The 26,218-nt window shown below is 45.0% G+C and overlaps 1 protein-coding gene across 1 annotated transcript; it reads right to left on the reverse strand.

Moving 5' to 3' along the window:
- Positions 1 to 2,311: 2,311 nt before the first annotated feature.
- LOC143933236 (nicotinamide N-methyltransferase-like) lies at positions 2,312 to 25,766 on the reverse strand. The gene is made up of 4 exons (XM_077456126.1): positions 25,697 to 25,766; positions 9,443 to 9,613; positions 6,675 to 6,882; positions 2,312 to 2,771 (listed from the first exon to the last, which is right to left on the reverse strand). The coding sequence occupies exons 2-4, from the start codon at positions 9,594 to 9,596 to the stop codon at positions 2,351 to 2,353; spliced, it is 783 nt and encodes a 260-aa protein (XP_077312252.1). The 5' UTR covers positions 9,597 to 9,613; positions 25,697 to 25,766; the 3' UTR covers positions 2,312 to 2,350.
- Between the last annotated feature and the right edge of the window lie 452 nt (positions 25,767 to 26,218).

A 26,218-nucleotide genomic window follows, 5' to 3' on the forward strand; every position in this document is an offset into this window, starting at 1 on the left:
CCAGGACAATGACACGTGACACTGACGTGGCACTGATGGCAGGTGGCACTGATACGTGGCACTGATGGGATGTGACACTGATGTAACACTGATGACAGATGGCACTAATACATGGCACTGATGACACGTGACACCAATGACAGATGGAACTAATATGTGGCACTGATGACACGTAACACTGATGTGCCACTGATGACAGATGGCACTAATACGTGGCACTGATGGCAGATGGCACTTATACGTGGCACTGATGACAGAGACAGATGGCACTAATACATGGCACTGATGACAGATGGCACTAATACATGGCACTGATGACACCTGCCACTGACAGATGGCACTGATACGTGGCATTGATGACATGTGACACTGACAGGTGGCACTGGGGACAGGTGGCACTGATAGGTGGCACTGGGGACAGGTGGCACAAATAGGTGGCACTGGGGACAGGTGGGCATGTGTGTGTGTTTCACTGTGTGTGTGTGTTTCATTGTGTGAATGTTATCTTACTGTTCACTGATGCTGCAGCTGCAGCAGCAGCAGGAAGCTCTCCCTCCTCACACGCTGTCTCTGTGTGAGGAGGGGAGCCGGCGATGAGAGATGATCTCATATGTTTACATATGAGATCACCTCTCATTGGACATGCCAATCGAGTGCTAAATGGCCGCTGTGATTGGCCATTTAGCACGATCTGTGATGGGCTGTGTCCAAAGGACACGGCCAACACAGAACTTCCCCGATGCGCGCCCGCGGCGGCGCGCAGAGGGCAAGTAAACAGGAGGATGTCCAGGGACGCCCCCCGTCAGTTAGCGTCCGCGCTGTAGCCGTCTTTTGGCTATAGCATGGGGGTGAAGTGGTTAAAGGAGAAGACCAGCCTGAGCTCGTTAGGCTGGGCTTCTCCTAAGGGTCACAGTAGTGCAATCCATTTTGTACTCCTGTGACCCGTTTTCAGCAGAGAACGGTCTGAAGTCCGCTCTCTGCTGACGTCACACAGATCAGTCCAGGCACCACTTCATCCCGACTCTGGGAGTCTGGATCTACAAGGTGCATGGACTGATGGCTATCTCAGCCTCTCAGTGAGCCCTGAGATGGCTGCGCCAAAAGCCGAGGTTGCACCAAGTAAATAGACACCCAACATGTCAGATCTTAAATGTGTGTGAAATGGCAACATACTTCAGTACCCTATATTTTCTATAGGTCATCAGTTTCATGTTACAGAGTAGGTCTTGTGCTAGAATTATTGCTCTCACTCATGTGCGTGGTGATATACAACATGTGTATCCCAATCAACGTTTTCACTTGTAGGTGCCCCCAACGCATGCGTTTATGTTCATTTGTGTGTATATGTGGGGGTGGGGGGGCTTCAAAAAAAATTGGGGATGGGGATTTTATGTGCTTGGGTATAACTTTATTTTTTTCCCATCACATAGAGAACAAAAAGTTCCCTATGTGATGATTTTTAGGTAATAGGTTCTCTTTAATGAGACATACAGGGTCTAAAAGACCCTGCATGTTTTCTGTGGGTCTCAATGAATGTATTGCAATGCACATCACATTGCAATACATCCCTTCCCGGCTCTGCAAGCTGGGGAAAGTGACAGGGTGACCCGAAAGTGATGTCATGCACAACGCTTCTGGGTCACCAACAAGAAGAGAGAGGACGTGTGTCCGCTGTTCTCCCTCCCCTCCACCCGCTGGCACCCGCCATGTTGGTTCCGGGCACGCAGATGGGGGTATCGGGGCTGTGTGGAAGCAATCAGGTGGCAGCACAGCTGCCAAATGCTTCTACCTATTAGGCAGGAGTCTGAAAAAGAAAAAAAAAACTCACATTGATGGGCACCCCTTTAGGAAGGGCACCTGTAAGCAAATGCCTGCTGCACCTAGTGAAAAATCCAGCACTGCCCATAGTACCTAGCCGCCAGCAAGCAGGGATTCCTGTACTGATGCCGCCTCCTGAAACTCCTCCCCTTATCACCTCTGTAGTTCAGAATGCAGGTTCTGTGAAATGTGTGACACAGCAGGGCCTACCCACAGGGCATAGTGACTACATGTCAGAGAATTTAAAGATGTAAATGTGAGGGGATCTTTACAAGTATGTTCACAAACCTAGATTAAGGGCCAGTTCATACCAGTGCCCTCGTGGTGTTGCCCAATGCAAGGTTAAAAAAACAGTCCCAGTATCATAAATGAAACCCACCAATTTAAATCTGCTTCTGCCTGTAATCTGCTAATGAATGTTAATGAAACAACTAAATATCACTAAAGATCTGGCTTGGTCTACCATAAAGGCGACATAAAAAGGACATTGACATTACTCTTGACACTTTTTTTTTATTTTCCCTCTATGGCTTCACTGTTTGCGGGCTAGAAGACAGAAAACAATCTTACAATCAAACAGCTCTTCTGGATAATTTAAATCAGAAAACGTTGTAAACTCCTGAATCTCACATCCGCTCTCAGCCACCACCTCTCGCACAATGTTTTCATCAAGTGTCAGAATGGGCAACTTTGTCTCGCCGACCATGTAATATGAGGTCTTTAAGTAATCGGTGATAACTAGATAACCCCCGGGTCTGATCAGAGATACAACATTCTTTAGGACAGTTTTAAAATCTTCAACTTTCTTGCAAACACAGGAGAAACACCCGGCAATGATCACACAGTCTGCCAGAGGAAGGGAATTTGGCTCTAAGGGATTGGATTTGGTGATATCACACTTCATGAGCGAGACTTTCCTGCGTATCTTCTCTGCCTTCTCCTCCTCTGTGGACCTAGAATTGAGAATATCAAAATCATTACAGGTATTCAAAAAAAAATGACCATGCTAAAAAAAAAATATTTTATCAAAGTAACTAGATACAATAGAAATTCAGTTTTTTAATGACAGATTTGTGCACTAAATCCAACACCGATAATGGGAAAGCATTGTGAATTATAGTAACACCATAGGTTCATAAATGTCACTCCAGAAATATCCCACTGACCACCACTGGGCCAGTTAATGGCTGTGAACCGAACCATCATTGGACAGCTCAGTTCAGACACAATGGGGGTCATTTACTAAGATGAATGTGCTGCGCCGGTTCCTACCTTAATTTGAGTGCCAGATAAATTATTAATTTAGCGTGTGAAACAGAGCAAGCATAAGCGCAACAGATGATAATATGCCAGCAACAGTCCATTCACTCAGGGGCAACACGACTTCCAGCGCGACTTTGGGAGGCAACTTGGACACAACTTGAGTATGAATCACAGTGCGACTTGGGGCGACTTACAACACGACTTTAAGTAAATAAAAAACGCCATGGGTTCCCCTCCAAGAGCATACCAGTCCCTTCAGGTCTGGTATGGATATTAAGGGGAACTCCGTGCCAAAAAAAAAACAAAAATGGCATGGAGGTCCCCCTCAAAATCCATACCAGGCCCTTCAGGTCAGGTATGGATTTTAAGGGGTACCTCGCGCCAAAAAAGGGGATGGGGGGTCCCCCTCAAAATCCATACCAGGCCCTTCAGGTCTGGTATGGATTTTAAGGGGACCCCGCACCAAAAAAATGACGTGAGGGTCCCCCTCAAAATCCATACCAGACCTTTATCTGAGCATGCAACCTGGCAGGCCGCAGGAAAAGAGGGGGGACGAGAGAGCACCCCCCCTGAACCGTACCAGGCCACATGCCCTCAACATTGGGAGGGTGCTTTGGGGGTAGCCCCCCAAAGCACCTTGCCCCCATGTTGATGAGAACAAGGGCCTCATCCCCACAACCCTGGCCATTGGTTGTGGGGGTCTGTGGGCGGGGGGCTTATCGGAATCTGGAAGCCCCCTTTAACAAGGGGACTCCAGGACCCCAGATCCCAGGCCCCCCTGTGTGAAATGGTAAGGGGGTACAAAAAAGTGTCAAAAATGTTAAAAATTACAAGAGACAGTTTTTGACAATTCCTTTATTAAAGTCTTCTTCTTTCCATCTTCTTCGGGTCTTTTTCCTTCTTCCTTCCTTCATCCTTCGGTTTCTTCCTCCATCTTCTTCTTCCTCTGCTTCTTGCTCCGGTATTCTCATCCGGCATCTTCCTCCATGGCGTCTCTTCTTCCCCACTTCGTTCTCGGGCCGCTCCGCTCAATGGGAGGCTCCCGCTGTGTGACGCTTCTCTTCTTCTGACACTTATATAACGGAACTGTGCATCAGAGGGGGGCGGGGTCACTGGGTTGGTTATATAAGAACTGTCAGAAGAAGAGAAGCATCACACAGCAGGAGCCGTGGAGTAAGATGCCGGACGAGAACACCAGAGCAAGAAGCAGAGGAAGAAGAAGATGGAGGAAGAAACCGAAGGATGAAGGAAGAAGACCCGAAGAAGATGGAAAGAAGAAGACTTTAATAAAAGAATTGTCAAAAACTGGCTCTTGTCATTTTTACAATTTTTGACACTTTTTCTGCGAAATGGTAAGGGTAGTTTTGTACCCCCCTTACCATTTCACACGGGGGGGGGGGCCAGGATCTGGGGGTCTATATATGTCTATATATATTTTTTTTTTTCATATGTATTTATTTATATATATATATATATATATATATATATATATATATATATATATACAGGAAATATTTTTTGTAAGAGGTCTAATTAATCTGAAAACAGCATACACACATACATATATATTAGTATAAAGTAAACATAGAAAGAGGAAAAGTGACGTCAGAAAAATAGATCAATCGGTTCTTCAAGTCTGGTTCATTTTTTTTAAAATGTATTTTAATCTAATGGATGCTGCTCCTGATGACGACATCGCTTTGAAACATGTAGAGCGGAGCTACGTTGAGTGACATCACCCACACAAGCCCATCCACTCGCAGTCATTGTTTGCAGCTGGAACCAGCGATGCTAACAAACAAATGCACTGTCATCCTTATGCTGCGTACACATGATTGGATTTTCTGACAGGAACTATTGGATGTGAGCTTGTTGGCGGAAAGTCCGACCGTTTGTATGCTCCATCGAACATTTGTTGGCAGAATTTCCGCCAACAAATGTTGGCTTGCATGCTCTCAAATTTTCTGCCAACAAATGTGTGTTGTTCGACTTTCTAATCGTGTGTACACAAGTCCGTTGGACAAAAGTCCAAAGTACAAACACGCATGCTCGGAATCAAGGACAAGTCTTTTACGTCACTATGTTTGTAATTGTTGATCAACATGTGTGTGACCGTGTGTATGCAAGACAAGTTGGAGCCAACACCCTTCAAACAAAATTCCATGGTTTTGTTGTCGGAAAGTCTGATCGTGTGTACGAGGCTTTAGTATGACACAGGATTATGTAAGTATTATACTATTGTAGGCTGAATAAATGTTTAGGGATTTTATGCAGCTCTTTCATGTATGGCGATGGAGATTTGTGAAGCACTGGTGTAACCCGTTACATGCTAGAGAGGATGAACTACCCATTGATTGATACTAGTGTGGATTGCTGGAAGAATAGCTGATTACAGCAGCATTGTATAATAAGAATGACCCATTTAATGCTAAGATTTGTGAGTGAGTACTCAAAATCTTATGGTGGAGGACTAAGACTGGGATGCCATTAAAGTTCATGAGCGTGTAAAGGCAGGCGTCCCAAACTTTTTTATTAATATAGTGTATGTCATGAAAAACCATAAAAAAATTAAAAAAAAAGCAGGATTCATTACTCAGTGCTTGAACACGCAGTAACCTACATTGTCAGCTTTCCTGCTTGCCTTACCTGGGAACACCGCAGGAGCGGTGAGAGGTAGTCAGGTGATATCGACTTGTGATACATTGTTGTTACATGCTCTTTATTTTGAATAACATTGTACGTGTGCAATCTTAAGGAAACCTATAATAAATACCTTTTTAGTACTGGATTATGCTTATGTGTATCTTTGTTCTCTGCTTGTGATGAGCAAACATCTAGATGGATTACATGCAGAGAGCTGACAACACCCATTGCAAGTCAAAAGTATAACCCAGTATTCTGACAGCGTGTATGCAGTGAGCAGACATCATCCATGGACAGATAGGCATATAACCCAGTATTATCTGGTGAGTGTATTTCCCAGGGGGATTGTGACACGTGCAGTGTGGAGGAGGCGATTGTTATGAATTATTATCTGCAATGTTTTTCCTGTGATGGACAATCCTACATTTACATCTGCCTCAATTTATATATAAAGTGGACTTTATACTTCACTATTTTAGTGAACTTTTAACAAATCCTAAATGTTTAGAATATTTTAACGCTGCTAATTTTATGGTATTTGTTGTTGTGACATATTTCTGATTCAGGATTCATTACTATTTCCAAAACAAGTTAAAATCATGAAAACCTAGTCCATGTATGCTTAAATACTGCTGCCTCAGCTGGTAAAATGTATGATATTACTGTAGTTAGGTGATTAATTGTACCACAATGTACAGTATATAATTTATTATACCAGCCATCCATGTGATAAAATGTATGTAGGCAAAATAAAGAGGGAGCAGCAGGATAGGATTGGAGAGCCCTTGATTTCTATTGTAAGGAAAAAAGAAAATGCCTTTTGAGGGAATATTTTTAAATTATTTTAACACAAATACATTTTTCTAAATTTTTCAGCAATTTAGCAGAAATGAACAACTCACATGAACTCTTCCATATTCAAAGCACAATAATAGATGTTTAGTACATACCTGTGGTTTTCAATTTTACAGATATATTTTATATATCGGGACCAATCATAGGCCTCACTATCACCTTTTAGCCATTTTTCTACTTCCCGCAGGTTGCCTTCAGAATAATCAGTAAGGTATATCTGCTTGAAATTTTCACAGGCGGACAGAATATTATAAATGGAGGGACCAGAACCAATATCTATAAGACTATTGCCTTCCACACGACCTAAAAAAAAATTAAATATGTTCACAGTTTTAAAGGGCATGTAAAAGTCAACAATGAACTTATCTTATTTGGTTAATTTTGGTCTGCTAAATGTACCAATAAAGGTTAAGTTCACCTTTCTGAACATGTTAGGGTGTAACATGTAACATGTTCAGCAACTCCCCCCCCCCATTGTGACAGTGGACAGGGGATCCTCTCCCTGCACCTGCTGTCACAATTTGAAAACAGCACAGCAATTACGGGGCTCCACCCACAAGGCCGTGTCATTCATTCAAAGAGTTCTGTGAATGACTGAACAACAAGTTCCGTCTTCCAGGTGGCTTGTAGTTCCCAATGAACTGCAAGGATGCTGATGAGCACTCTCGTAGGTAATTGTTCTTCTTGCTCTCCATTAACTGTCTATCCAAATGAGAGGTATGGGCAGACAGCTTTACTGAGAATCTGCTGGAGCTTGGCATTACATCCGCGATCTGCTGATTACAGGTGCCCTGCTATGCAGGCTCCTAAGAGAAAAATAAAATAAATGTACAATGTATGTGTAGCAGGGTCCCAGGACTCCTTTGGTCTGATGAGAACCTCTAGGGTCAGGGATAGCCGACATCCTTCTGTATATGATGGGTTGTGAAGCATAGTGGGTGTAAGATGCTTAAAGTTATTGGGCACCAGACACTTCTTGGATGCAAAAGAGTTTTTATTTCTCTTAACAGTTCTTTTTTGTATTTTTGGGGGGTTAGGGCCAGGACACCCTTAGGTAGTTGTAAGATTATTTGGCAAACTTTAAGACTTCAATAGGAGGACAGCCATGCAGGGAAAGTCATCCAGCAAGACACATCTGCATGTGCAGGAATGCTGTCTCCTATGGCAACAGTCTATAACAGTTCCAAACACAAGAATTAACAGTTCCTTCGCTTTCACTACAATCGCTCCTTTTATTTTTCCAATACACTGAGCTCCCAGTTTCTCACTAGACCCACTCATTCACTATCACTGAATCCCTTGAGCTCCTCCAATCTTCACGGTGGTATCTTCCTCAAGCTTCACGCCTGCTTCTCTGCTGGGTCCCTAGCTTAGCACTCTAGATACCTCTCAAGCTTCACCCACACTGGCCTGCTTGGTCCCTGGCTTGACACACAGGGCAGCTCTGCAAGCATCACCTGCACTGGCTGGGTCCCTGGCTTGATGCCCACTGAAGTTTCCCGATTCTTCACGGTGCCCGGTTGGTGAGAATTCTGCTCCGGTACTTGCTTCAGTTACTTACTGTAGTCTCTGGTAATAAGGCGGATAGTCCCTTCCTGGCGACAGCTTCCCCTCTACCTCTGATCAGGATAGGTTCTCCGACCGGCAGAACCGTCACTTCTGGTTGCACTGCAACCCGCAATCTCAACCCTGCGGTACTCTCCTGCTTCTGGATAGGCCCTCAGACAGCCTAGCAGCCAGATGTGTTGGGGATAGGCCCAAACTCTGGCCTAGCAGCCCGGTCAATAGGACACACATCCACCCAGACGGCCGTCTAGGTGGCACAGAACATAGATCATCTGACCTCACCCGAATATATGGTCTCTCCCAGCAGGCCAAGGGATTCAAGAATACCCCTGCCCATTGGCTGAGATACCCCATATACCCATAACCTGACCCTGGGTTACCCTTCTCATATCTAGCACCACCAAGTACCTGGCCACTTAGTGGTAGAAGAGAAAAGTGCAGAAAAAAAAAAACTTAGGGAGAAATCAACGAATCTCTAGCAATCAACCAGGATAACTACTCCTGGCAAGTAAATTTGTGAGGAGCAACCCTGCTTAAACCCCAGGTTGCCACATCTATATGTATGTATATGTATGTAGGTATATGTATGTCAGCTGATAACTTTCTGTGCTCTCTGCCTCTGCTTTATTCTTATAATTTTGGACAAAGAAACATGCTATAAAAATGGTCTTGTGTAAGTTCCTGTGCACTTAGTGTAGGCAGGTATATTGCAAGACAGCCCTCAAATTTTCCACTCACATTTTGCGAGTGGAAAATGAGGGCTGGCGAGGAGCTGGGCTTCCTGAGAGCGGTGGGGCGAGCACTGCCGGCAGGTGGGGTTGATCGGGAGCCATTCTCCCAGGGATCGTCCGGGGGAAGAGAGCATGGAGGAAGAGGAGAGCTGAATGGGTGGCAGAGCGCGGAAAGCCTGCTGTAACAGCTTACATTACAATTGCTTCTGCTCTGCTCACCGTCATACACAGCCCTGCCTCCTCCTGATCCCGCACCTGTCATAGACAGAACAGGGAAGGGGAAGGGATCTCACCGCTCCAGGGCACACATACAGGCTGTTAAATGTCTCTTTGGCTGGGAAGCCACAGGTACTGGCTATTACTACTAGCAACAGACGAAGAACAAGCTTTGTACTGCCGCACTCTTCAGAAGACTTTCTTTTATTAGAAAATCACATCACAGCTCAACAAACACAGCGAACAAGGAAAAATTGCTGACGTTTTGCACTAGCTGTAGTGCTTATTCATTCCCACCCAGAGCTGAATAGACGCCAGGGGAATATATTGGCATCAACAGTATTACATACCTGATGAAAACACATTTTTCAGAAATGTGAGCAGGAAACTTGACTCTTTTGTCATCTCCTCGCCTTCATCTATTGCATAAAACGTATCTAGGTATTTTTTTGGGTCAAAATTATCGTAAATTGCATGATTTTCTGCCACTGATGAAATCTCCATGGTATCCGTCAACCACCCTGTGTGTACAAAAGTGAAAATGAGTCAATATGTACCATGTATGGGTCTTTATTGTAGTTTTGTGGGTCAGTTTTTTGCAGACGAATACCTTCCAGTGCCAAAAGTAGTAGTAACCAGTAATATTCAGCCTGGGGGTATCAGTACTAGAAAATATGAAAAATAAAAATTCCCTGCATGGCTTGATTCTTAACTCTCAAGTTGAAATCCAAATTCACATAAAAACACTATTTAATGGAGTTATGTTGTCATTATAAAATGTGCATTAAAATGCAACCAACATCCTGACATGGCAAATATAAGCAGTGATCTGAAAAGGGTGATGCCGTTCCTTTACTGTCCAATCTTAAGTAAAAGGACTGTGAAAAATGTGTGCCATGTATACAGTAAGCAGGCCAAGGTTCAATACTGGGCACTTTTACCCCCCTTCCCACCCAGGCCAATTTTCAGCTTTCAGCGCTGTCACATTTTAAATGGCAATTGCCAGTCATACAACGCTGTACCCTAACTAACTTTTTATCATTTTGTTCACACAGCTAGAGCTTTATTTTGATGGCATTTAATCACCACTGTGTTTTTTTATATTTGGCTAAATGAACAAAATAGACTGAAAATATTGAAAAAAAAAATGCATTTTTCTTCGTTTCTGCTGTAAAATTTTGAAATAAATAATTGTTCTTAATAAATTTAGGCCAAATGTATTATGCTACATTTCTTTGGTGAAAATAACCCCCATAAATTTTTTCAACATTTTTTTTTATACATACTGTCACCAGTGCAGTACAGCATCATCATATAACTGGTGTGCCGGTGATCAGGGACACTGACTGGTGACAGTCATGTTTTCTTTTTTTTTTTTTTTGATTTTTTTTTAAAAACTGTGACTAGAGCAATAAAATGTTGCTGTAGTAAGAGTGTACTACTCTGGGGAACTGATTAGTGTACTACTCTGGGGAACTGATTAGTGTACTACTCTGGGGAGGTGATTAGTGTACTACTCTGGGGAGGTGATTAGGATTCTTTTTTTTTTACACATTATGATCGATTATAGCAGTGTATTTCATTGCTATAAGCAAGCATTTTAGTAAATTAAACTGATTCAGTTTGTTTTGTCTTTATTAGCTTGTGATTGGCCCTGTCTGTGCCATGTGATCACACTGAATAATCACAGCTAACACAATTGTGCACAATGAATGGCATGAAAGGAAGCCATCTATTGTTTACAGCTGTCATGTGACCTGCTGTGATTGGTCACAGCGGTCAGATGGTACTGGCAGTGAGCTGGTACACTGATCAGTCATCATCCATTGGATACAGCCAGTGACAAAACGCATCGCAGCAGGTCCCAGGAGGATGTCATATGACGTCCACCCAGAATGACGAAAGGCTAGCTGGTACTGGTTAACCACTGCCCCAATTTAGGCCCCTCCTCCTACTGTTAGTTCATTATGGCCACACCCACCTTACTCTGCAGTACACTTACACATCGTAAGAGTGCTTTCGCTATAATGCTCAAGAGCGGAGCAGATTTTTCACAGTCCTAGCAATGCCCCTGCCTGTGTACAAGGCCTAAACTCCATTCTGACCTCCCAACAAAAAAATGTACACATACGGTAGATTTTAGGTAAGCATTTTGGATAGCTTATCATCCCAAGTGGAAAAGGTGTGTACCACAGAACATAGGCAACTGCTCACCATGGATTATGTAGCACCTCTATAACCAGAGAACATTATATACTGTGGGGAGTTCACTTATATGTAGCACTTTATCAACTTCAGTCCAGTCAGTGAAGTAAATTTCAGGACTTTTTCCCCACTTTAAGGCCTCATGCACACGGACATTTTCACAGCCGCTTTTTTGAGCTTTTTTTGCAGCTTAAAAATGGCTGTCCATGTTAGTCTATGGCTTCATGCCCACCTAGGCGTTTTTGAGCTGCAAATGGCATAGGTGTTTCTAAGCTGTAAAAAACCAGTGCGTTCCGTGGCTAGAGCTGTAAAAATGCGAACCGCGCAAAAACACGCATAAACGTGTAACATATTTTCTTTGTTTTCTGTGGCATTGTGGGAAATTTGGGAGTGCTATAGCCAAGAGATGTGTTTCTTTAAAAAACGTTACTTAACGCTAACGTGCAAAAACGCCAATGCAAAACACGGTAAAAATCTAATTTTTAACGCCGATTTTTCCAGGTGTCAGAGCTAGCTTTGCAGCCAGTTTTTTAAAACGTCCGTGTGCAGGGCCGGTGCTGGGCTATTTTGCACCCTAGGCAAGACCAGCTACTTGCGCCCCCCCCCCCCCCACACTCCAAATATAAAAAATGAAAACTACAATTTTAAAAACAGTAGAAAATATTAAAACATCTAAATATAAAACTGCTACTTTTTTTCATTCAGACAGCCCAATGGTGGGGGGCCTGTGTGACAGGTGGTGGTGGGGGGGCTCATGTGACAGGTGGTGGGGGGGGCCGTGTGACAGGTGGTGAGGGGGGCCGTGTGACAGGTGGTGGGGGGGGGCTCGTGTGACAGGTGGTGGGGGGGGTTCGTGTGACAGGTGATGGTGGAGGGCAGTGTGACAGGTGGTGGTGGGGGGCAGTGTGACAGGTGGTGGTGGGGGGCAGTGTGACAGGTGGTGGTGGGGGGCAGTAAGACAGGTGGTGGTGGGGGGCAGTGTGACAGGTGGTGGTGGAGGGCAGTGTGACAGGTGGTGGTGGGGGGCAGTGTGACAGGTGATGGTGGAGGGCAGTGTGACAGGTGATGGTGGGGGGCAGTGTGACAGGTGGTGGTGGGGGGCAGTGTGACAGGTGGTGGTGGGGGGCAGTGTGACAGGTGGTGGTGGGGGGCAGTGTGACAGGTGGTGGTGGGGGGCAGTGTGACAGGTGGTGGTGGGGGGCAGAGTGACAGGTGGTGGTGGGGGGCAGAGTGACAGGTGATGGTGGAGGGCAGTGTGACAGGTGGTGGTGGAGGGCAGTGTGACAGGTGGTGGTGGGGGGCAGTGTGACAGGTGATGGTGGGGGGCAGTGTGACAGGTGATGGTGGGGGGCAGTGTGACAGGTGATGGTGGAGGGCAGTGTGACAGGTGATGGTGGAGGGCAGTGTGACAGGTGATGGTGGTGGTGGAGGGCAGTGTGACAGGTGATGGTGGGGGGCAGTGTGACAGGTGATGGTGGTGGGGGGCAGTGTGACAGGTGATGGTGGTGGGGGGCAGTGTGACAGGTGATGGTGGGGGGCAGTGTGACAGGTGATGGTGGAGGGCAGTGTGACAGGTGATGGTGGAGGGCAATGTGACAGGTGATGGTGGAGGGCAGTGTGACAGGTGATGGTGGAGGGCAGTGTGACAGGTGATGGTGGAGGGCAGTGTGACAGGTGATGGTGGAGGGCAGTGTGACAGGTACAAGAACTTCACTCACTGTATTGGATGTTAGTGCCAGCTTCTCAAGAGGCAGTCACGTTGCATGGAATCCTAGCTCAGCAATAAACAGCCCGTCAGAGCAGCCAATCATGGAGTCATATGCTTGTGAATACACAACCAATCGATAGCAGGGGCGGGCGTTCCGTGTGGTGGTGGGCGTGGCCAATAGCTACCAGTGTACTTTTCTGTCCCAGGGCTCAAGTCAGCGTCGAGTAGAGGCAGGAGGGTGGCGGCGAATGTATTATCACCTGTTAAGGGTTCCTGCCCCGGGGCGGGACAGGACGGCCTTCCCCGTTATTGGGATGGGATTCCCACACTTCTCACGCTCCTCCCATTCAGTAAACAATGAGAAACGGCCCGAAGAGAAGGCAGGCGGGAGGGGGAGCGGAGAGCCCACAAACATGCCGCTCTCTGTGTGTGTGAGTGGAGCTGATGCGGCCGGCTTTGCTATTGTGCTGTCATTGTGCACGCCCTCTGCATGCTGGACTATGGAGAACGAGGCACTGACAAGCTCCCAGCACAAAGTAGGGAAACCAGCGGTCCTGGCTGCGCCCTAGGCGGCAGTGCGCCCTAGGCGGTTGCCTAGTCCGCCTAGTGGTAGCACCGGCCCTGTCCATGTGCATGAGCACTTATTTATAAGTAAAGTTCAAAAACTCACACAGGTGTACCCGCATAGGGGTTTTAAGCATAAAAACAGCCCTGTCACAACACATACCTTCATTGAATTCAATGTAAACACTCACATTATGTGTTAGTACATCAGGTTCTATCAGTGCAACAAGTTCACCCAGGGTGCAGCAATGTTCAAGAATTATTTGCAGTGATCGGCAGAAGAAAAGTGTTGCACATTTATCTTTTATTAGAAAAGAGTTTCTAATAAATACTCGGAAGTGACAATCTAAGGTTGCATTCACACTTCGGTGTTTTAAATCGCAGGTAGATTTGCTGCGTTTCTGCCCACGACTTGAAAGCACCAATGTGTTAATGACAAATTGCGGGACTCGCATTTAAGATTCTATTCATTTGAATGACACTTAAAATCGCAGTGCAGGTCTGCCGCGATAAATCTCGCTGCAATAGCTGCAACCCACATTGCATTACTCCTGAAAAATGTTCAGGAGCTACTTTTGGGCAACATGCTTCTCGCGACATAAGTGATATGGTCCAGAAATATTTGGACAGAATAAAGGTGGATAAAGCACCTGGACCTGATGGCATCCACCCACGGATCCTAAAAGAATTGAGCTCTGTAATTTCAAAGCCATTGTATCTAATTTTTAGGGACTCATTAATGACGGGAATAGTACCACTGGATTGGCGCAGGGCCAATGTGTTGCCTATATTTAAAAAGGGAACAAAGTCTTTACCAAGTAATTATAGACCCGTTAGTTTAACTTCTATAGTTGGGAAGATACTGGAGGTTAATAAAAGACCACATAGACGAGTTCTTGCAGGAAAAAAATATTTTGAGCAACAGACAGCATGGATTCATGAAAGACAGAAGTTGTCAGACAAACCTGATTTCTTTTTATGAGGTGGTAAGTAAAACCTTGGACAGAGGGGTGGCGGTGGACGTGATATATTTGGATTTTGCAAAAGCGTTCGATACAGTTCCGCACACACGGCTCATGTGTAAGGTAAAGTCTACAGGCTTAGGAATATCAGTTTGTAAATGGATAGAAAACTGGCTAAAAGACAGAATTCAGAGAGTAGTGGTTAATGATTCTTACTCTGAATGGTCTAAGGTTATCAGTGGTGTACCCCAAGGTTCAGTGCTGGGACCTTTGCTTTTTAATATCTTTATAAAATAAATGATATTGGGTCTGGGATCAAAAGTAACATTTCCGTCTTTGCAGATGACACCAAGCTATGCAGTGCAGTAACGTCCTTACAGGATGTCACCAATTTACAAGCCGACCTCAATGCTCTGTCTAATTGGGCGACTATGTGACAAATGAGGTTTAATGTTGAGAAATGTAAGGTTATGCACTTGGGGGCTAAGAATATGCATGCATCATACATGCTAGGGGGAGTACAACTGGGGGAATCCATAGTGGAGAAGGATCTGGGGGTTTTGGTAGATCATAAGCTCAATAATGGCATGCAATGCCAAGCTGCGGTTTCCAAAGCGAGCAAAGTCCTTTCCTGTATTAAGAGAGGTATGGACTCCAGAGAGAGAGATATCATTTTGCCCCTGTACAAATCATTAGTAAGAACTCATCTGGAATATGCCGTTCAGTTTTGGGCACCAGTTCTCAAAAAGGATATCGGGGAACTGGAGAAAGTGCAGAGAAGGGCAACCAAACTGATAAGAGGCATGGAGGAACTCAGCTATGAGGAAAGATTAGAGGAACTGAATTTATTCACTCTTGATAAGAGGAGATTAAGGGGGGATTTGATCAACATGTACAAATATATAAGGGGTCCATATAGGGAACTTGATGTCGAGTTATTCACTTTACAGTCAACAAAGAGGACAAGGGGGCACTCTTTACGTCTAGAGGAGAAGAGATTTCATCTCCAAATACGGAAAGGTTTCATCACAGTAAGAGCTGTGAAAATGTGGAATAGACTCCCTGCAGAGGTGGTTCTGACCAGCTCAGTGGATTGCTTTAAGAAAGGCCTGGATTATTTCCTAAGTGTACGTAATATAACTGGGTACTAAAATTTATAGGTAAAGTTGATCCGGGGAAAGTCCGATTGCCTCTCGGGGGATCAGGAAGGAATTTTTTCCCCTGCTTTAGCAAATTAGATCATGCTCTGCTGGTTTTTTTTTGCCTTCCTCTGGATCAACTGTGGGTATAGAATTGGGTATATGGGTTGGTATGATATTTATTATATAATTTTTTTTTTTTTTTTGGTTGAACTGGATGGATTTGTCTTTTTTCAACCTGACTAACTATGTAACTATGACACAGCGATTTTAGGTGTCATTCAAATGAATGCACTCTCAAATACGAGTCCCGCGTCATTCACACATCGGCGCTTTCAAATCACGGGTAGAATTGTGGCCAATCTGTGCGCAATTCAAAAGGCTGAAGGGTGAATGCAGCCTAAATCTAAAAAGTAAAAGATTTATGCTGTATCTTAACCTTCTGTAATGCTACATACATATATCATGTATCAAATTTGCTTTAAATTACACCCAAGTAACAAATATGCCAAACTTTGCCAATTCTCTAATGTGTAAAGCAGGGGTGCCCAACCCTTTGAAGAGCAAAGGCCTCTTAAGTGACTTAGTAACCAGTCACGGGCCACAATGAGCGGAGTGGGCGAATGACAGATCCGTGTACACTCCGCATATGCAGAGCAGACACAGACACAGTCCACTCTACTCTATGGGCCCTCCGATCCGCCCAGGTGGAAGGGGACAGATCCTCCTCTGTTTTTTTTCTTTTAGTGGATCGGATTGAAGGTATGCAGGTGTAAACGGACACATTTGCTGCTCCATAGAGGTGAATGGAGGGTCTGATTGGGTGGGACCAATCATGTGAAAAGGGCCTAAGGCTGCTTTTACACTGATGAGCTGTGGTCTACTTAGAGCAGTGCACCTCTGGCTTTTCTGTGGGTTAGCTGCACGTTGCCATAGAATTCTATTATATCTTGCAGGTTGTACTTTCTGAAAGCGCACCCAAACCCGTAGGTAATAACAGTTTATGGCTCAGTGCAGTTTGAAAGCAGCCTGGTAATCACTGCAGAACAGATATACCCATATATACACTGTGATTATAGTATTAAATATACCTTTAACCACTTTCAGACCGGACCATTTTGCTGGTAAATGACCAGAGGTCTTTTTACACTTTGGCACTGCGCTGCTTTAACTGGTAATTGCGCGGTCATGCAATGTTGTACCCAAACAAAATTTGCGTCCTTTTCTTCCCACAAATAGAGCTTTCTTTTGATGGTATTTGATTGCCTCTGCGATTTTTATTTTTTGCGATATAAACGTAAAAAGACCGCAAATTTTGAAAAAAAATGATATTTTCTACTTTTTGTTATTAGAAAAATCCAATAAACTCAATTTTAGTCATACATTTAGGCCAAAATGTATTCAGCCACATGTCTTTGGTAAAAAAAAAGTCAATAATTGTATATTTATTGGTTTGCGCAAAAGTTGTCACATCTACAAACTAAGGTACGTTTTCTGGAATTTACGCAGCTTTTAGTTTACGACTGCCTATCTCATTTCTTGAGGTGCTAAAATGGCAGGGCAGTACAAAACCCCCCCAAATGACCCCATTTTGGAAAGTAGACCCCCTAAGGAAATTGATAAGAGGCATGTTGAGCCCATTGAATATTTTATTTTTTTGCCTCAAGCGATTGAATAATGACAAAAAAAAAAATTTTTTTTTTTTTTTTACACAAAGTTGTCACTAAATGATATATTGCTCACACATGCTATGGGCGTATGTGAAATGACACCCCAAAATAAATTCTGCTGCTTCTCCTGAGTATGGGGATACCACATATGTGGGACTTTTTGGGAGCCTAGCCGCGTACGGGGCCCCGAAAACCAAGCACCGCCTTCAGGCTTTCTAAGGGCGTAAATTTTTGAGTTCACTTCTCACTACCTATTACAGTTTTGAAGGCCATAAAATGCCAAGATGGCACAAAACCCCCACAAATGACCCCATTTTAGAAAGTAGACACCCCAAGCTATTTGCTGAGAGGCATGTTGAGTCCATGGAATATTTTATATTTTGCCACAAGTTGCGGGAAAATTACAAACTTTTTTTTTTTTTTTTTCACAAAGTTGTCACTAAATGATATATTGCTCACGCATGCCATGGGCATATGTGAAATGACACCCCAAAATAAATTCTGCTGCTTCTCCTGAGTATGGGGATACCACATATGTGGGACTTTTTGGGAGCCTAGCCGCGTACGGGGCCCCGAAAACCAAGCACCGCCTTCAGGCTTTCTAAGGGCGTTACAGTTTTGAAGGCCATAAAATGCCAAGATGGCACAAACCCCCCCCAAATGACCCCATTTTGGAAAGTAGACACCCCTAAATTTAGGGGTACACTAGTGAGACTAGGTAATAAATGGCGGGTGCCCTGAAACTATAAAAAAATAACTAACCAACCAGCGTCACCTGTAACAGTTATATGGTGATCACTGGTGAAAGGGTTAACTAGGGGGCAATTAGGGGGCTTTATGCGGTAGTATATGGGGGTCCCTGGCGCTATAAAAAGCTGCAGCGAACCTAAATACCTACCTGCCTAACTAGCGTCACCTGTGACACTAATACAGCGATCAGAAAAACGATCGCTTATTAGGCTGGGTTCACACTGGAGCGATGCGGGAACGCCACGAATGCGCGGCGGGTTCCCGCATCGCATGCCTCCCGGCGGCAGTTCACACTGCCCTATGCGAACTGCTGGGAGTGTCAGTGAAATGTTACTGACACCCCCAGATCAGTTCGCATATCGCAGTGCGATCTGCAAACTCGGATCGCATGGTGTGAACACCCATGCGATCCGATTCTGCTGCGGGCCAAAAAAAGGGTCCCGTGCGAATTTGCGGCGGGTGCGGCGAATGGCTGAACTCGAATCGCACAGAGATCGGATGTGATTTGCACTGCAGTGCGGTGCGAATCACATCCGTTCTCATAAACCGCTGCAATGTGAACCCAGCCTTAGTGACACTGGCGACGGGGGGTGATCACGGGGTTAAACCTTTATTGGGGGGGTTAGGGGGGTACCTTAGAACTAAAGGGGGCTAACCCTAACTGCCCTAACAGTTATTAGTCACAAATGACACCCGCCGGGTGATCAGGGGGTTAAACCTTTATTAGGTAATAAATGGCGGGTGCCCTGAAACTATAAAAAAATAACTAACCAACCAGCGTCACCTGTAACAGTTATATGGTGATCACTGGTGAAAGGGTTAACTAGGGGGCAATCAGGGGGCTTTATGCGGTAGTATATGGGGGTCCCTGGCGCTATAAAAAGCTGCGGCGAACCTAAATACCTACCTGCCTAACTAGCGTCACCTGTGACACTAATACGGCGATCAGAAAAATGATCGCTTATTAGGCTGGGTTCACACTGGAGCGATGCGGAAACGCTGCGAATCCGCGGCGGGTTCCCGCATCGCATGCCTCCCGGCGGCAGTTCACACTGCCCTATGCGAACTGCTGGGAGTGTCAGTGAAATGTTACTGACACCCCCAGATCAGTTCGCATATCGCAGTGCGATCTGCAAACTCGGATCGCATGGTGTGAACACCCATGCGATCCGATTCTGCTGCGGGCCAAAAAAAGGGTCCCGTGCGAATTTGCGGCGGGTGCGGCGGGTGTGGCGGGTGCGGCGGGTGCGGCGAATGGCTGAACTCGAATCGCACAGAGATCGGATGTGATTTGCACTGCACGGGGTTAAACCTTTATTGGGGGGGTTAGGGGGGTACATTAGAACTAAAGGGGGCTAACTCTAACTGCCCTAACAGTTATTACAGTCACAAATGACACCAATGCAAAAAAAAAAAAAAAAAAAATGACATTGGTGTCACTGTGACTGGGGGGCAGGGGTAATTGGGGGGGTGATCGGGGGGTAAAGGGGGGGTGTGAGTGTGCCTGGCATGTTCTACTGTGTGTGTAGAGTGTTGGTGCAACTCACTGATCCGCTCTCCTCCGTGTCGGAACGAAAAATACCGACACGGAGGAGAGAATACATCACTTCCTCTCCTGTGTTTACATTACAGGAGAGGAAGTGATGTCACCGGGGATTTGTATTCGTCGGGAGCGATCGCGAGGGGGTGGCCATGAATGAATGGCCGTCCCCTCGTCCGGGATCGCTCCCGAACGAATACCGACCGCCGCAGGCACCGGGCGGGGGCCCGATCGGGCCCCCGACCCGCGGGAGGCAAGGGACGTACATGTATGTCCTTATGCCTGCCCGTGCCATTCTACCGACGTACATCGGCGTGCGGCGGTCGGCAACTGGTTAATAACAGTCTTCAATTCGGGTATCACCAGTTGTTGCTGTTGCAGTGCATTTGGTATCACTCCACCTGTAACAGGAGGTGGTGCTATACAGCAAGCGATAAAGCGAGCTAGTTTAACTGTGTTTTACCATCGTTTTAGTGCCGCTTTTTGGCCGCTAGCGGGGGGCTTTTAACCCCCGCTAGCGGCCAAAGAAAGGGTTAAAACCGCCAGTGTTGCAGCGTTTCCAAATCACTTTTCAGGTGCTTCGGAACCACTGCCCATGCATTCCAATGGGCAGGGGTGGTGTAGGAGCGCTGTATACAGCGCTCCTACACTGCCCCACAGATGCTGCTTGCAGGACTTTTTTTCCTGTCCCGCAAGTGCACCGCTCCAGTGTGAAAGCACTCAAGCTTTCACACTGGGGTGGCATGGGAGCTTTACATGCGCTATTTTTAGCGCTAAAACCCTTGAAAAACACCTTGAAAGTAGCCTAAGATCCCTTTCACACTGGAGGCATTTTTCAGGCTCTTTAGTGTTAAAAATAGGGCCTGGAAAAAAGCCTCAGCTGCAAATCCAGTGTGAAACTGGGGCGCTGTGCTGGCAGGGCTTCACAAAAGTCCTGCAAGCAGCTTCTTTGCAGTACTATAGGAGCAGTGAATACACCTATAGTGCCCCTGCCCATTGAAATCAATGGGCAGCGCCGCCATACTGCCGGCAAACCACCGATGCGGGGCCATTTTGCGGGCATTTTAACCCTTTTTTAATGGGGCAGTTTTAACCGAATAGCTCCGCTAAAACAACAGTAAAGCGGCACTAAAAAAAGCGCCGCTTTAACGCCGATGCGCGGGTGCTTTCAGTGTGAAAGGGCTCTAAATCGTTGTCAAACCTTAATTGAACAAGCAGAAGTTAGAAGCTGATTGGTTACTATGCACTCCTGCAGCAGATTCTGTGTGAAACCAGTTTTGGTAAATCCCCCCTTAGTGTATACATACTTAAAGGGGCGTTCCGACCAATACATTTTTTTTTTTTTTTAAGTCAGCAGCTACAAACACTGTAGCTGCTGACTTTTAATAAGGACACTTGCCTGTCCAGCGATTCCCGCGATGTCGGATCCATCGGATCAGCTGATGGCGCCTCCATCTTAACGAAGGGAAATGGGCAGTTGAGCCTTGCGGCTTCACTGCCCATTTCCTACTCCGCATGCGCGACACTTTGTGAATGGCCCCATTGTTTTCTGGGACCCACACATGTCCCAGAAGGCAAGTGAATTTTTTTTTTTTTTAAGATTATTATTTTTTTCATGTCCACTTTAATGCAATATGCATTATAAGGTATCTTTAGATTAACCACTTAAAGTGGAGTGCCCCCTAAAAAAAAAAATTAAAAGTCAGCAGCTAGAAATACTTTTAATAAATCGGACACTTACCTGTCACAGGGTCCAACGATGCGGGGGAACGAAGCCCCCCCTCGTTCCCCGCTCCGCTCGCTGCACCGTCATTCGTACTGCGGGCACCCGGCTGTGGCTTCACAGCTGGGCACCCACTGCGCATGCGCGAGCGGAGCAGGGCGCCGTGATACGCCGCACAGTCATCCGGGACACGTGACAGTTCCCAGGTGACTGTGCGGCGAGAGGGGAAGTAATGTCACCAGCCCGGGCAAGGAAGAAGGCAGACTACGAGGGACCCCCTAGCAACAGGTATTTAGAGCTGAGTAATTTTTTTTTTCCAATTATTTATTTTTTATTTTTTTTAAGAATTTTAAACAATTTTTTATTTTTTGGCGGCAACACCACTTTAAGTTCCAGAAGGTTTTACCTCCTTCATGAGCAAAGCATTGTTTGCTATTCAGCTCTGCACTATTTTAACTGCCAATTGCATGGCCATGCAACACTGTATATTTTTCATTTTTTCACACAAATAGAGATTGCATTTGGTGGTATTTTATTTGGTATTTTTTATTATTTTTTGCTATATAAATGAAAAAAAAAAATATTTTGAAAAAACCCAATATTTTCTACTTTCTGTTATAAAACATATCCAATAAAAAAAACTGAAAAAATCTAATTTCTTTATATATTTAGGCCAAAATGTTTTCTGCTACATGTCTTTGGTAAAGAAAAGAAATCCCAATAGGTGTATATTAATTGGTTTATGCGAATGTTATAGCATCTACAAACTATGGTATATATACTGGAATTTATGCAGCTATGACACTATACTGTTAAAGAGGGATTCCGCCAAAAAAAAAAATATTAAAAGCCAGCAGCTATAAATACTACAGCTGCTGACTTTTAATAAATGGACACTCACCTGTCCCGGGTTCCAGCGATGCCGGCAGCCGAGGCCGATCGACCGCTCGGGCCTCGGCTGCTGCCGCCGCCATTCTAGGTGAGGGAATCAGGAAGTGAAGCGAATCGGCTTCACTTCCCGGTTCCCTACTGCGCATGCGCGAGCCGTGCCGCGCAATAGGAAATCTCTGCACTGTCACTGGAAACCGTGTGTGTCCCAGCAGACAGCGTGGCAGGGCAGGAAATGGCGTAGACTCCCGTGGGAGTCTATGCCCAGAAGTGGGTGAAAATACCTGACAGGTATCTCCACCCCCCTCCCCCCTGAAAGGTGTCAATTGTGACACCGGAGGGGGGGGTCCGATCAGCGGAGGTTCCACTTTAGGGTGGAATCCCGCTTTAATGTCAGTGATCAGTGACTTATAGTGGGACTGAGATAGTGTGGCAGACAATCTGGCATTAGATGATGCTGGCTGGGGGTACACTAACTAACTGACACTGACATCAATAGTGACTCTAATACAATAATCAGTGATAATACTATACACGGTCACTGTACTAATGACACTGGCTGGGAAGGGGTTAACATCTAGGGGCAATCAAAGGGTTAATTGTGTGCCTAACAACGTGTAATGTGTGTAATATGTGCTGCTTATACTTTACTGTCTGTTTTATTTTATTTTTTCTCACTTCTTTGCTTTTTGGTAAACAGAACTCTGTGTGTGATGGACCAAAGCCAATCAGCTGGCTGAAATCAGCTGCCAAACTCATGCTGTGTCAAAACACAACATCGGTTGGCAGGGGGAACATGCCTGTGCGTGCCTAAACCCAGAAGAAAGGCTGCGATGTACCAGTACGTCGCCCGGCCTGTAGCTGCTGCCAGCTCACAGCACAACTACTGTGGGCAGGCGGCAAACAGTTACCCCAACATTTCATATTCCTGATATGTGCCTGCTGTACCATGTACTTGTATGAGAAAGTATCCTGTTCGCTTTGTATTCCTTCCTTTGTGTGAAATCCCTGGTGTTCCTGCCAGTGCTTATGCTTTCCTATTAATAACTGACCACACAATGCAGGAGAGCACACCGTGGTCAGTTCTCTAGCTATGCCGAGAACTCAGCCTGCTCTCTTCCAATGATCAGACTTGTCCTGATGCCTCCTCTGCACAGCCTTTCACTGGAAATCTCAGTGTGCTGCTGTTTCTCCTCCCCCAGCTCTTATGTAGCTGAGCACAGAGGGAATGTGATCACTTAAAAAAGGGGGGAAAAAAGTATTTATAATGTTTTTTTTTTAATCTATACACAAATGTTTTCTCTTTCATTTCTGTTTTAAACTGAATGGGTTGTTTTACAAGGTTATCAATTACAACCACTTTAAAATCAGGCTGTGAATCTGTGTCTGTTTGCAGATACGTTAGGATTGCAACTTCTGCTCCTAAAATGTTCATTTTTGTATTTTCTTATGATAGAGTAAAAAGCCTGGTGATAACTTAAACTATAACCAAAGGCAAAACTTTTTTTTTGTTTTGGATAGTGAATGGGGACGGACGGGACTCTTGCTGTGAGCCAAGCGTGCTGCAATGTAAACCCAGCCTCAGTGTCACCTGCTATAGCTGGTGGTGCTGTTTAGGGAATCTCCCTGCTGTCAGAATATAAGGGCTCAACAGGAGTGATCCCCCCCATCCAGATCAAGTGGAATTGATTCATTTTCTTTTATTAAACTCGCTGGTTGAAAAAAAGAAAATAAATCATGTATGGCTGCCTTAAAGGAGAAGTCCAGCCTGAGCTCGTTTGGCTGGGCTTCTCCTATGGGTCACAGGAGTGCAATTCGTTTTGCTCTCTGCTGACGTCACAGGAATCGATCCAGGCACCACGTCATCGCAACAATAATGTCAGGATCCACCAGGATTGATACCTGTCTCAGCCTCTCAGCGAGCCACTGGGAGCCTGAGATGGATGCTCCCCGCCCCTCCACAGCTCAGCACTCCAATGAGCGTGGAGGAGCAGAGAGGAGAGCTGCTGATTGACAGGCAGCGGCTCTCTGCTCGGCGAGCTGTGAGAACTGAGCCATCGGTGGTGTTCGATCGCTTGGTTCTCAGTGCAGAGGTGCCGGGGACAGATGCAGCATCCACCTAGGTAAGTATTAATGGGCAAAAAACAAAAGAAAAAAAAAACATACTTCTCTTTTAAACCTATTACACACAGGACACATATTGGTTTTGGCCAGTTCAACAGAAATCGTTCGACATTTGGCCTATGTGGCTGCGAGTGCTGACGGTGGGGGGGCAAACCCCTGTCAGAACACAATAGCTCAGTGGGGAGATTGCTGTACTAACATCAGATAGTTAGTACATGATCTCCTCTAGAGCTGTATAGAGGACAAATCAGTGCAATAATATAAACATATTTAAAGTGAAAGTAAACTCATCCATTTAACAAAAAACAGTTACATTTCCGGGAATGTAACACTCCCATTGGTTGTTCTCTCAACCAAACTGTCAATCATCCAATGGCTGGTGTCATAGCTGATCACAGATGCAGCATCATGGCAGTTGTAGATGAAACAGAGGCCAAGATGGCAGCTTCCTTGGATGAAAACGATAGGGGGGTTTACTTCCACTTTAAGATATAGCTGCTGAACACCAAAGGTAAAAATTCAAATCTCTAAGCAGAAAACATATAAAGAAAAGTGCAGAAGAAAGAAATATATGAAAACTATAAAAATCCATAAATCAATTAAAAACAACCCATGGTGTCTTCAGTGATGAACTACACATATTGCATAATTGCATGCAGGTGACTTTGTGGAAAATTCAACCTCCACCAATGGTAAAGATGGCGGCTCACCTCACCGAATGGACCCTTTAATTATAGAGGGTCTATCACACCTTCCCCCACGGGGTGTGAAAATGGTAAACCAACACGGATTTCCTAAGGATCTCCTTATGGTGGGATGAATCGATCAGCGATCTCCACTCAAATGTCACATCTCCGCTTCCAACAAGGACAGAGGAGACAATTTCATTGAAAGTGAAAGTAAAAGAAAATCCCAAATTTTGGGCTTCCCCCAGAAAAGTAATAATTGTCTTCCAATGGGGACACTAGTTCTGGTGACCTGGGGATCACCAAGGAATTCCCTCTCACTTCCTGGTTGGCTATGGGACAGGAAATAAAGGGAAATCTCTGAAATGGGACACAGATGGTGGACAAAAAATCTGACCCTCCCTTGCTCTATCCAAAATGTAAAAAAAAAAACGTTTTGCCTATAGTTCTACTTTAAGTCTGCATTACAAAAAAATAAATCACAACCCATCACTACAGATGCATCAGTTACCACTTAATAAGGTAAATGTTGCAAAACTGTAAACAGTAAAGCAAGTGCAATTTCTGGGTGGACTGATGCAATTCAGATGCTGATAGGATTCTAAACAATTTCCTTTGATGTTGGCTCCACAATGGCTTCCTTACCTCAATTTGGTGCCCACTGCTCAGCTGAAGGCGTCCTACTGTACCTGTGAATTACTGTGGAGGTTATAAGTGAATTTACAGTGAAACCCGATGCTGACACCCTCCCTCCTACAATAGTGTAATGAGAAGACTTGCATATTTGGTGTAGCTATTATTTACCCTTCATATGCTGGAGAGTCATTACCATTCATCACATCCCATGGTAAGAGAGGAACAGTTTACCATCCTGACAAATGTAGATTGTTTTGGGGGTGCATCACAGAAAATGATCAACACTGTAAAGGACAACAGCATTTAGCTTTAACCACTTACCCACTGGGCACTTAAACCCCCTTCCTAACCAGACCAATTTTCAGCTTTCGCTGCTCTCACACTTTGAATGACAATTACTCAGTCATGCAACACTGTACCTATATGAAATGTTTGTCCTTTTTTCACACAAATTGAGCTTTCTTTTGGTGGTATTTAATAACCGCTGGGTTTTTTATTTTTTGCGCTATCAATGAAAATTATGTAAAAAAA

Source organism: Lithobates pipiens, unplaced genomic scaffold (genome assembly GCF_037356315.1).
Source record: "Lithobates pipiens isolate NorthernLeopardFrog02 unplaced genomic scaffold, aLitPip1_a1.2 Scaffold_27, whole genome shotgun sequence".
Classification (NCBI taxonomy): Eukaryota; Metazoa; Chordata; class Amphibia; order Anura; family Ranidae; genus Lithobates; species Lithobates pipiens.